The 12,681-nt window shown below is 46.0% G+C and overlaps 1 protein-coding gene across 1 annotated transcript in view; it reads right to left on the minus strand.

Moving 5' to 3' along the window:
* Nucleotides 1-716: 716 nt before the first annotated feature.
* plcl1 (phospholipase C like 1) overlaps nucleotides 717-12,681 on the minus strand; it is a 138,998-nt gene continuing 127,033 nt past the window's right edge. The window contains exons 9-12 of the mRNA XM_075480214.1: nucleotides 9,695-9,898; nucleotides 4,712-4,787; nucleotides 2,099-2,208; nucleotides 717-1,608 (exon numbers count right to left, since the gene is read on the minus strand). Of these exons, the coding sequence (XP_075336329.1) occupies nucleotides 1,414-1,608; nucleotides 2,099-2,208; nucleotides 4,712-4,787; nucleotides 9,695-9,898 (585 nt within the window). The 3' untranslated portion in view covers nucleotides 717-1,413. The remainder of the gene's footprint in view (nucleotides 1,609-2,098; nucleotides 2,209-4,711; nucleotides 4,788-9,694; nucleotides 9,899-12,681) is intronic.

A 12,681-nucleotide genomic window follows, 5' to 3' on the forward strand; every position in this document is an offset into this window, starting at 1 on the left:
GAGGCGTGAGGAGGCCCGAGGAGGCCCGAGGAGGCGTGAGGAGGCACGAGGAGGCGTGAGGAGGCCCGAGGAGGCCCGAGGAGGCCCGAGGAGGCGTGAGGAGGCGTAAGGAGGCGCGAGGAGGCCCGAGGAGGCGTAAGGAGGCGCGAGGAGGCGTGAGGAGGCGTAAGGAGGCGCGAGGAGGCGTGAGGAGGCGTGAGGAGGCCCGAGGAGGCGTAAGGAGGCGTGAGGAGGCCCGAGGAGGCGTGAGGAGGCCCGAGGAGGCGTGAGGAGGCCCGAGGAGGCGTGAGGAGGCCCGAGGAGGCCCGAGGACACGTGACGAGGCGCGAGGAGGCGTGAGGAGGTGTGACGAGGCCCGAGGAGGCGTGAGGAGGCCCGAGGAGGCGTGAGGAGGCGTGAGGAGGCCCGAGGAGGCGTGAGGAGGTGCGAGGAGGCGTGAGGAGGCCCGAGGAGGCGTGAGGAGGCCCGAGGAGGCGTGAGGAGGCGTGAGGAGGCGTGAGGAGGCCCGAGGAGGCGTGAGGAGGCCCGAGGAGGCGTGAGGAGGCGTGAGGAGGCGTGAGGAGGCCCGAGGAGGCCCGAGGAGGCGTGAGGAGGCGCGAGGAGGCGTGAGGAGGCGTGAGGAGGCGTGAGGAGGCGCGAGGAGGCGTGAGGAGGCGTGAGGAGGCGTGAGGAGGCGCGAGGAGGCGCGACGAGGCCCCACTTTGGTCCTGTTTGCTGTTTATCATCACTTCTGTCAGCTTTGGTTAAAGTGTTGTTAAAAAGGTAAAAAGCAGAGTTAAAAGAAGAAGAAGAAGAACGCTTTGGGTCAGTTATCAGCTGAGCCGGTAACACGCAGCTCGACCTCTGAGGTCACTGCGCCGCGCTCCTCGTGTTTCAGCCGGCTCGCTCGCTCCTCGCCGAGGCCCGGCGAGCGGCGCCTCCCTCATCCTGAGCTCCAGATGTGGAGAAGGTTCGGATTCAAACAGCTGGAGGAGGTTTGTGTTTAACATCCAGACGACTTCAGGCGCGGCGGAAGGTTAATAAAGTCCGTTTTATCCGTTTTATTTGAGGACATTTTGTTTTCACGTTAAAGATTAGCTGCATCACATCTAAAAACAAAAGTTTGAAACTCTCTCAGAGGACTTTACAGCAGGTGCTCTCTTTCTCCGGGGACCAGCTCTACATTCAGTTTCCTGTTCTGAGGAGGAACCTGCTGAGCTGATGTCTCAGAAGTCAAAGTCCAGCGTTTTTATTCGCTCTTCCACCTCAGACGTTCAGCAGAAGCTCCTGAACGCTTGGACTCACCGTAAGGCTTCACAAAGTAAACTGTCAGAAAGAAACCTCACATCTCGTCTCTTAATCTCTGTAATCTCTGTAATCTCTCCGTGTTCCCTCCTCGGCAGCGTGCCGGGGACGCGGCGGCGGCGGCGGCCGTCAGATGCGCCCGTTGCCGTGCGTGCTGCTTCGCCGGCCGGACGAGGGGTGGGAGGAGTAGTGCAGCTCGGCGGTGGAGAAGCTGGAGGACGGGGAGGTGGAGGAGGTGAGTCCGCAGGCTTCGCAGGCCAGAGCCAGCTGCCGCAGGGCGTCCAGGGAATCCATCTTAGCTCCGCGGAGCAGGTCGCTCTGACCCTGAAACACAGACACGCATGGACGATAAACCTGGGTTTTATGGTTTATTATCAAGTGAAGAGTTCACTGTTCAAATATAAACCCAGAATCTGAGTCAGAACCAGAGTTAGTTCAGTTCTGAGCTGCTTTAAAGTGAATATCTGCAGCTGTTTCCATGGAAACGTGTTCAAACATGGATATAAACCCAGAATCTGAGTCAGAACCAGAGTTAGTTCAGTTCTGAGCAGCTTTAAAGTGAATATCTGCAGCTGTTTCCATGGAAACATGTTCCAACATGAACATAAACCCAGAATCTGAGTCAGAAACAGAGTTTGTTCAGTTCTGAGCAGCTTTAAAGTGAATATAATAACTTAAATAACTTCTAATATACTTTGACATGGCCTTTTGTAAGCTGCATGTGGTATCTTTTTGTACCTTTTTGTATTAAAGATTATATATAATAAAATAATAAAAAATAATATAACATGTTGTTGTGCTGGTGTTTGGATACCTTCAGCACGGTGATGTTCCAGGTGAAACTCTCCACGGCTTTGTTCAGCTTGCGCCCCTTCAGGCCGTCTTTCTCCCCGAGCCGAGACAGATCCTCGTGGAAGTCCATTCCTGCCGAAAACAGTAAAAATCAGCTGAGTGATGCCAGAGCCTTCAGTTATCAGGCCCCTCTCTGTGGAACCAGCTGCCAGTTTGGGAGGCAGAGCCTTCAGTTATCAGGCCCCTCTCTGTGGAACCAGCTGCCAGTTTGGGAGGCAGAGCCTTCAGTTATCAGGCCCCTCTCTGTGGAACCAGCTGCCAGTTTGGGAGGCAGAGCCTTCAGTTATCAGGCCCCTCTCTGTGGAACCAGCTGCCAGTTTGGGAGGCAGAGCCTTCAGTTATCAGGCCCCTCTCTGTGGAACCAGCTGCCAGTTTGGGAGGCAGAGCCTTCAGTTATCAGGCCCCTCTCTGAGGAACCAGCTGCCAGTTTGGGAGGCAGAGCCTTCAGTTATCAGGCCCCTCTCTGTGGAACCAGCTGCCAGTTTGGGAGGCGGAGCCTTCAGTTATCAGGCCCCTCTCTGTGGAACCAGCTGCCAGTTTGGGAGGCAGAGCCTTCAGTTATCAGGCCCCTCTCTGTGGAACCAGCTGCCAGTTTGGGAGGCAGAGCCTTCAGTTATCAGGCCCCTCTCTGAGGAACCAGCTGCCAGTTTGGGAGGCAGAGCCTTCAGTTATCAGGCCCCTCTCTGTGGAACCAGCTGCCAGTTTGGGAGGCAGAGCCTTCAGTTATCAGGCCCCTCTCTGTGGAACCAGCGGCCAGTTTGGGAGGCAGAGCCTTCAGTTATCAGGCCCCTCTCTGTGGAACCAGCTGCCAGTTTGGGAGGCAGAGCCTTCAGTTATCAGGCCCCTCTCTGTGGAACCAGCTGCCAGTTTGGGAGGCAGAGCCTTCAGTTATCAGGCCCCTCTCTGTGGAACCAGCTGCCAGTTTGGGAGGCAGAGCCTTCAGTTATCAGGCCCCTCTCTGTGGAACCAGCTGCCAGTTTGGGAGGCAGAGCCTTCAGTTATCAGGCCCCTCTCTGTGGAACCAGCTGCCAGTTTGGGAGGCAGAGCCTTCAGTTATCAGGCCCCTCTCTGAGGAACCAGCTGCCAGTTTGGGAGGCAGAGCCTTCAGTTATCAGGCCCCTCTCTGAGGAACCAGCTGCCAGTTTGGGAGGCAGAGCCTTCAGTTATCAGGCCCCTCTCTGTGGAACCAGCTGCCAGTTTGGGAGGCAGAGCCTTCAGTTATCAGGCCCCTCTCTGAGGAACCAGCTGCCAGTTTGGGAGGCAGAGCCTTCAGTTATCAGGCCCCTCTCTGTGGAACCAGCTGCCAGTTTGGGAGGCGGAGCCTTCAGTTATCAGGCCCCTCTCTGTGGAACCAGCTGCCAGTTTGGGAGGCAGAGCCTTCAGTTATCAGGCCCCTCTCTGTGGAACCAGCTGCCAGTTTGGGAGGCAGAGCCTTCAGTTATCAGGCCCCTCTCTGAGGAACCAGCTGCCAGTTTGGGAGGCAGAGCCTTCAGTTATCAGGCCCCTCTCTGTGGAACCAGCTGCCAGTTTGGGAGGCAGAGCCTTCAGTTATCAGGCCCCTCTCTGTGGAACCAGCGGCCAGTTTGGGAGGCAGAGCCTTCAGTTATCAGGCCCCTCTCTGTGGAACCAGCTGCCAGTTTGGGAGGCAGAGCCTTCAGTTATCAGGCCCCTCTCTGTGGAACCAGCTGCCAGTTTGGGAGGCAGAGCCTTCAGTTATCAGGCCCCTCTCTGTGGAACCAGCTGCCAGTTTGGGAGGCAGAGCCTTCAGTTATCAGGCCCCTCTCTGTGGAACCAGCTGCCAGTTTGGGAGGCAGAGCCTTCAGTTATCAGGCCCCTCTCTGTGGAACCAGCTGCCAGTTTGGGAGGCAGAGCCTTCAGTTATCAGGCCCCTCTCTGTGGAACCAGCTGCCAGTTTGGGAGGCAGCTGGTTCCTGGTTCTGGTTCTGATGGCCACCCTTCCTGGTTCTGGTTCTGCCAGAGGTTTCTTCCTGTTAAAAGGGAGTCGTTCCTCTCCACAGTCGCCTCAGGCACGCTCAGGACGGGAGATTGGACTGAGGACAAGTTTCAGTGCAATCTGTTGGTTTCCTTAGCTAGGATCATGTTTTTGAATTGGCTCTATATGAATGAAATGGATTATTTTGAAAATAATTATGATTACAATTAATTGAATTCGAATTGGCTTGAATTGTACTTTATTATCTAAGTGCCTTGAGATGACATTTGTTGTATTTGGCGCTATATAAATAAAAATGAATTAAATTGAATGGGCGGGTTGTCTCAAAGTGAACCGACACGTTTGTGCAAACAGCAAACACCTCTCCTGACATTTACATTAGCAGTTAAAGGTCAGGAGTTATCTAAGACGGTGAGCAGGTCTAAAAATACGCCGGTGTGCCGTTTCAACACCTTCCATTTCACTGTAAACGCTGCAGAAGTGTCACACACGTGAAGAAAAAGCAGGATTTAAAGCAGCGACGCTGGACTGAGTTGCATTTCGTTCATGATCAAAAGCGTTTCCACTCGCTTCACCTCCCGTGGACCCGTGCAGCCGCTCGGCCGCCTGTGAGCAGCTTACCTTCTCTGTGCACCTGGTCGATCCTCTCCTGAACACCATCTGCGTTCTCGATCAGCTGTTTCTGGGCGGCGATCATCTAAAGGGAGAGAGAAAGAACTTTATTTACTGTATTCACAACCCCAAACCAGAGAGAGTTCAGTCAAAAATGCACAGAATGAACCCAAAATATATTTAGTCTAATTTGTTAAGATTCATTTTTACTAGGGCTGGGCAACGATTAAAATGTTTAATCTAATTAATCACATGATTTCCCTGATTAATCGCGATTAATCGCATTTGTACACAAAATCCCAAAATGAATCCAAAAGTAGTGTATAGCTTTTAGCATTTAGCATGTGCTGCCATATGAATGAAAGTGCCATAACATTTCACAGAGTGGGAGAAGGTTCTCTGTCCTGACTTTTATGGGACGTGTTGCAGGTCTGAGATGCAGAAATTATGTTTGTTAACAGATTAAATGAAGCTGAAGAGATAAAACGTGAAATTTGTTGGCTTCAAAGTGTCTGTAAAGAAATAAAACTCAAAGTAAATGTAAGAATTATACCATCCCATCTATTTTCTAAAAGTGCAGCAGGTGAGAGTTAAACAGGAAGTTTGTCTATAAAACTGTTGTTTTCTCATCTATTTGGGTCAATTAATTAGTTAAGTATTAATTACTAATCAATTTAATTAGTATGATGACACTTTTATCTTATTTTATCATATTTGATTTTGTTGTATTTTATTGCTTTCACTGTTCTTTTATTGTTTTTATTTGTTTTTATTTATTCTTCTCTTCATTTATTACCTGCTGTAAAGCACTTTGGTACACCGTAAGGATTGTTTGTAAAGGGCTATATAAATAAAATACATTTACATTTAGACCAAACAGAGACATGAGTTGGTGTTTAATCAGAAGGAGGGTTAGTGCATGATGACCAAACCTCCCGGGTGCTGAAGGCTGAATAAATGTGATGTCTGAGTGTGGATCAGAGCACCTGTGGCTCCCTGACACCGACCTGCCGGCCTCACATCCATCAGGTTCAGACCCACAGCTAACAGAACAAATGCTGCTCAGAAAGAGGAGAGCTGAGTGAGTGGGTGTAAATAACTAACAAAAAGGTGGGAGAGACTCATCTGCCGCCAGAGGAAAGCGAGTAGGAGGAGGCGCAGCTGGCAGTGAGTGGGTGACGGGAACATGGATGCCACCGCAGTGTTGTTCTGCAGGCTTCATGCTGCAGGCCTGGGAGCGCACACTCATCCCTGACTAACACTGCGATTATTAACACATTAATATATATCCAGTCAGGATTATCAACCATCCTACAGTCCAGCATCATGAGAGAAGACCTTTAAATTAGGGCTGGGCGCCAATAAATATTTTATCGTGCATTAACGCAGGTTTAAAACATTTTTTTTTATTATTTTTTGGGGCTTTTGTGCCTTTAATGGATAGGAAAGTTCAGAGAGACAGGAAGCAGGGGGCAGAGAGAGGGGGAACGACACGCAGCAAATGGCCGTCTCATGCGGGACTCGAACCAGCTGCAGCGAGGACTATAGCCTCTGTACATGGGGCGCCTGTTTATTACTATTATTTATCTATTTATTATTTATTTTATTATTATAAAATTCTGTTGCTCACAGGCTTTTATTTTGTAAAAGTCTGTTGCTCACAGGCTTTTATTCTGTAAAAGTCTGTTGCTCACAGGCTTTTATTTTGTAAAAGTCTGCTGCTGTCTGCTGTGGAACAGGAAAAGAAAGTAATCGGCGGATCCACCAAACATGGAGAAGGGTACGGAACTTTTACTCGGCCATTTTCATTTTAAAGTTCTTCCAGACAACAAATGTTATGGCACTTTCATTCATATGGCAGCACATTTAAAATAAAACTAAATGCTAAAAGCTATACGCTACTTTTGGATTCATTTTGGGATTCTGCGTACAAATGCGATTAATCGTGATTAATCAGGGAAATCATGAGATTAATTAGATTAAACATTTTAATCGTTGCCCAGGCCTAATTTAAATACATTCAGCTCCTCTGTGGGAGATCTTGGTGCAGGTAAGTTCAGCTGAACTCACCTCTCAGACGCCGTCTTTAATCTCCTTTAAAGGTGATTTCAATGTTCATAAATAATGTTACTAATATGGGATGTCAGACAGCTTCATGTCAAAAGAGGCGAACTATCCCTTTAAGTATCTCGGGGTCTTGCTCACATTGGGGGTAGAAAGAAGCTAAATAGGAAGTTTAGGATTTATTCTCCGTTTAATATGGATGGAAAACACGATGATTTCTTTTTGTTCTTGTGTCATGTAGCTTTTTCCTCCCAACCTGATCCCTCTCGATATTAGAGCGCATTTGCATAAGAATCCCTGAGGAAAAACTAGCTTTAAATGTGCACACTGATTATCTCCTGGAGAGCTTTTTCCTCTCTTTCTAAAGTGCTTTCCATTTGTAACAACAAAGAAAATTGTGCAGGGCTTATTTTTATCCGTATTACCACGCGGTGACGTAACTCATATGCATAAATCTTCATCCCTACTTATAAAACAGGACCCTGCACATAATAATGGAGGCTCACACACTCATCTTTTCACCGAATACGTCAAAGAAAAGCGCACACCAAGCAGTTTATTTCCAAAACCTGGTCAACCGTTTCCTCATATTTCCTGCTTTCTGAGCAGATCTGCAAATGTAATTCTGTTAATTGTTGCCAGGGAACCCTGAGAGCTAAAATATATCGCCGTCTTACATCATCTTTGACCAGAACAAACCCAAAACATTTCTCTGTGGGAGCTTTCAGCTTAATAAAAGAAAAGCGGATGAAAGAATTAAAAAGAAATCAGCTTTTTTATTGCGGAGCTGTTGTGGTGGATTGGGTTCGAATACCTGGTGGGTGCATTGTTCCACAGACAGATGCAATGAAAGTCTGACTAAAGTCAACGAAAAGCATCACAAATAAATCTTTTTACCCAGCCTGCTGCTGGAAAGACTTCTGGCGGTAACTCTTATAAATCTGTTATTGGGCGTAACCGCGGCAACGGGAAAGTTGTTAACCTGTCGGAGCAGCAAACTGAGTGTTCAAAAGCCCAAGTAACGTCTGGAATAAGACCACAAATCAAGACAAGTTGAAGAAGAGGCGTCTAGGGTGCAGAGCAGGAACTAAATGGAGACAAAGGAGGAGGAAGTTTAAACCATTTCTTCCCTCAATCATGATGGGAAATGTGAGAAAACTGAGCTTGGAGCCCTGATGAGGACACAGCAGGAATATCAGGCAGAGACCTGGCTGCAGGAACAGCTCTCTGCTCAGCTTTAAGACTATCCGGGCAGACAGAGACTGCAGACAGAGCGGTAACAGGAAAGGAGGAGGATCACAGAGCTGGTTAACAACAGATGCTGTAATCCTGGACTTGGCTGCAGGAACAGCTGTAACAGCTCTCTGCTCAGCTTTAAGACTATCCGGGCAGACAGAGACCGCAGACAGCGGTAACAGGAAAGGAGGAGGATCACAGAGCTGGTTAACAACAGATGCTGTAATCCTGGACGTGTCACTGAGAAGGAGCGTCTTTGCAGCCCAGATGTTGAACTGCTGGCTGTGAGCTTCTGTCCATGTTGTCTGCTGAGAGTTCACCTGAGTTACCTGCTGACGCTGTGTGTGACATCATCAGCTCAGTTGTTTCTAAGCGACAGAAACAACAGCCCAACCCACTGATGGAGCCCTCTGAAGGTTTCTGCCACACCTTCCTCTCTGCTACGCTTTTACTTTGGAGATGTTTGTCAGCTGATTTATATTTTATTTTGTTATCTATCTGTAACAATAACAAAGCATTCGAGCTCTTAGGACGATCAATCAGCTGTTTCTGCCTCCTGAGAATAAACACGGAAGAAAAATCACAGCAGCTGAAACGAACTCCTGAAGACTTCTCTCCATTTGTTTGTCTTCTTCCTCCAAGTGTTGTTTGTGCGTAGCGACCACAGCTCTGTTTATTACATCCATGTGAAACCAGTTTAGCAAAGAAACCTACAACCAGAACTGGTTTGAGACCGAAGCACCAACCTATGAACAGTGGATATATACCATAGAAGAGATCTTAACGATGGAAAGACTCACATATAAATGATAAGTTTAGCAAAAAACTGGGAAAATGGTTAACATACAGAACAAAACAGCTTCCGAAAAGACTCAAATCGACAGGTTTTGTTAATTTGTTTAGTTAAATAAAGTTTGATGGGAACCAAAAATAACATTTTTAATTTCTCTGTCTGACTTGTCCAAAGAAAATAAAAATATATGTTTAAAAATGCCTCGGTTACACACAGCAAGTGTTTGGTTTGTCCTTTCTGGGCTCCTGTAGTCACAGTCTTTTAGAATAGAAAAATACTTTATTCATCCCCCAATGGGGGAAATTCAAATTAGTCAAGTAGCTCAAAAAAATGTTTAATATTTACAATGATTGTATATTAACAACAACAATAATAATACCAATTCTAATAAAATATACTACTACTAACTAATAATAATAATAAATAACTAAATAAACAAATAATAAAAAAATATAATAATTTTTTAACATAAATTGCTCATTTTAAGGTAATAAAAAGACAACAATTCTTATTTTTTTTCTTATGAAACCATTATTATGTGTATAATAATTATCACCTGTCAGTAGATAAACCTGAATATTACAAACTGGTTCTTTAATTATTGCATAACATGTAACGACTGCTTCAGATTTCAATCAAATGAATCCAATCCCAGGAAAAAGGAGCGACTGGTGAGGCTTATAAAGAAGAATATAAATTAACTCTGAGGGATAAAGTTATTAAATGAATCATTGAAGAATATTTGGGGTAAATTAAAAGAACAGAAATTGACTGAACACACCTCCATCGTGGTTTCTTGTTAAATGTGCGGGTGGTGTGACTCATTCATCACAAACCTCAGATATAAAACAGCGGCTGCTCTCATGCACGAACGTGGACGCTCTTTCTGACATACTGACCGAGTCGTAGGCAGTCAGCAGCTTGCGAGTCGTCTCCGAGAGGCTGACCAGCGGCTCCAGGAAGGGGTAGCCGTCCCTGAGCACCATGGTGGCCCCCACGGGGCCCTCGGGGCTCTGCAGCCTGGTGGCCAGGCTCTGGATGCACTGCTTCAGCTTGGCCACAGTGGGGAGCCCACACTGCTCTTTGAAACTGGCGGTGGAGCTCTGGAGAGGGGAAACAAGAAGACAAGAGGTGGAAAGTTTTAGATCGAATGTGCACATCCTGCAGAAAGGGGCCGGAAAGTTAAAAAAGTAGGGCTGGGCAACGATTAAAATGTTTAATCTAATTAATCACATGATTTCCCTGATTAATCACGATTAATCGAATTTGTACGCAAAATCCAAATCCAAAAGTAGTGTATAGCTTTTAGCATTTAGTTTTATTTTAAATGTGCTGCCATATGAATGAAAGTGCCATAACATTTGTTGTGCAAACACACTTTTAACATCAGCATCTTTCTGTAGTTTTTATGTAGAAGCCTCGCTCCACTGTCTGTTTCCTTGAATGACTTGCTGCTATCAGTTGTGTGTTTTGCCTTTAAGTGATATTTTAGACTGGAACTACTACGCTGAGAAGACAATTCAACTTGGCAGTAAACGCAGGAGTTGTTTTAAAATGTTGAAACAAGTAAAACAGGAAGTAGCGCCGGTTAGCTCCGTGAGCTTCACACAGGCTGTGTTCGAAACCGCATACTACATGCTACATACTACATACTCATCGATCAGACAGTATGCAGAGCGTTTACCCACAATGCATTTCACTCCTGCCCGAGCCGAAATCAGCCGGCCTGAAGCTGATTTCTCTTAAGCTCTAAACTCTGTAAACTTTAGCAACATTTGAAACATTTTCAGGTGAGAAAGTAGTCGTTTAGATCCCCAACGTGTTGAAAACCTGACAAAATACCGGCTGTTTACAATTTTGTTCCCACGAATTCGGCGTTACTAAAGCTAGCCGCAGTGAGTAACGCACTTCCTGTTATTTTCACAAAATAAAATACCCGTTGCCTTTTATCATAGGGAAAGCCATTACCATACAATTGGTGCTTTTGTTTTGAAAACAGGAAGTGAACCTACCCTCGTTGTAGCTAGCTTGAAACTGCCGTTTTGACAGGAAATGACGATCGGCGACGTCACGTTACGTTGCATCTTGGGTAGTTTGAGTATGAGTAGTAACCTCATGATGCATACCCAACATTTCAGAGAATCTAGTATGCATCCAGGAACTTAAAAAAGTTAAAGTTAGTAGGAGTAGTAAGAGAAGTATGCGGTTTCGAACACAGCCAGAGACCGAGGAGCACCTGTAGCGGTGATGTTAGCTGCTGGTTTATCTTTATTTTATTCCTCCATGCTTCGTGGTGTTTGCTGTAACTGTGTGAATGTGATACAGAGGAGAAGTGGAAGTTAAAGAATCCTAGTTTTGACCGTGAAGATTGCCTCTGGGGAATGACTCTGCCGTTGGTTGAGAAGCAGCTAAAGTGGCCAGTATTACTTTGATTATTTATTGGTACCAGCGACAATGCTAAGAATGCTATTTCTTTAATGATCACAACAACTAATGTTGTATTTTACTTTGTTTACTCGAACATTTAGTTCTACGGTGTTGATCTGTGAAAAGAACCGGAGTCTGGCATCCAATAAATGGGCGGCAAACTGGCAGTGTTTACAAATGACTTTGGTTCTGTCGACTCCGCCGTCTGGAAGAACTTTAACATGAAAATGGCCGAGTAAAAGTTCCGTACCCTTCTCCATGTTTGGTGGATCCGCCGATTACTTTCTTTTCCTGTTCCACAGCAGACAGCAGCAGACTTTTACAAAATAAAAGCCTGTGTGCAACAGACTTTTACAAAATAAAAGCTTGTGAGCAACAGACTTTTACAAAATAAAAGCTTGTGAGCAACAGACTTTTACAAAATAAAAGCCTGTGAGCAACAGACTTTTACAAAAATAAAAGCCTGTGAGCAACAGACTTTTACAAAATAAAAGCCTGTGAGCAACAGACTTTTACAAAATAAAAGCCTGTGAGCAACAGACTTTTACAAAAATAAAAGCCTGTGAGCAACAGACTTTTACAAAATAAAAGCCTGGAAAAAATGTTTCTTTTAAAAAAAATAAATAAAATAAAATAAAAATAGAATAATAAAACCTGCGCTAATGCGCAATAAAATATTTATCGGCTTAAATAATTAACGAGTTAACGCGATAATAACGAGTTAACTCGCCCAGCCATATGAGAAAGCCAAATTTAATCAGTGCTGCAGGTACCTAATCCAGTGAAATCGGTTTTAACATAAGCGTATTTGAAAAAGAGGAAATAACACAGCATGAATCAAAAGCTTTGCGAGTGTTTTTCAGCCTCTGCAGGTGTCGGGGTTCTGGGTCACTTCACAACAAAAGGGAAACTCTTATTTTAGCATAAACAGAAAACCCTCCGCTGTCTAACTGCATGATTTTTACCACCTGACAGAGCCACAATAGGACGGGCGATTATCACGCTCCACCTGCAGGGGAGTGCGGGTGTGAGTGTGCATGTGACACGCAGCAGGAGAGGCGTGATGGATAATAACTGACCCTGGCAGATGAGCGCACAGCTGGACTCGTGGCAGCGATAGACGGAGAGGAGGGAAAGGACAACGAGGCTGAAGCAGAGACGTTCAGAGCTGCAGGTGAGCCGGCAAAGTGTTCCTGTGCATGAGTCGGTGTGAGTTTGAGTGGGATGGTGTCTGACATGGAGGCGGAAAGCTCTCTGCTTCACACCGAGGAGCGTTTCTACATTACAGTCTGGATTTTCCAGGTGAATTCGTCAAAGTCTAATGTGCACCGGAAGCCGAAAGCTATGTGGGCACAAAACATCCCTCTACCCTCCTCTGTATATAAACTAGGGCTGGGCAACGATTAAAATGTTTAAACTAATTAATCACATGATTTCCCTGATTAATCACGATTAATCT

The sequence above is a fragment of the Odontesthes bonariensis genome, chromosome 12 (assembly GCF_027942865.1).
Source record: "Odontesthes bonariensis isolate fOdoBon6 chromosome 12, fOdoBon6.hap1, whole genome shotgun sequence".
Classification (NCBI taxonomy): domain Eukaryota; kingdom Metazoa; phylum Chordata; class Actinopteri; order Atheriniformes; family Atherinopsidae; genus Odontesthes; species Odontesthes bonariensis.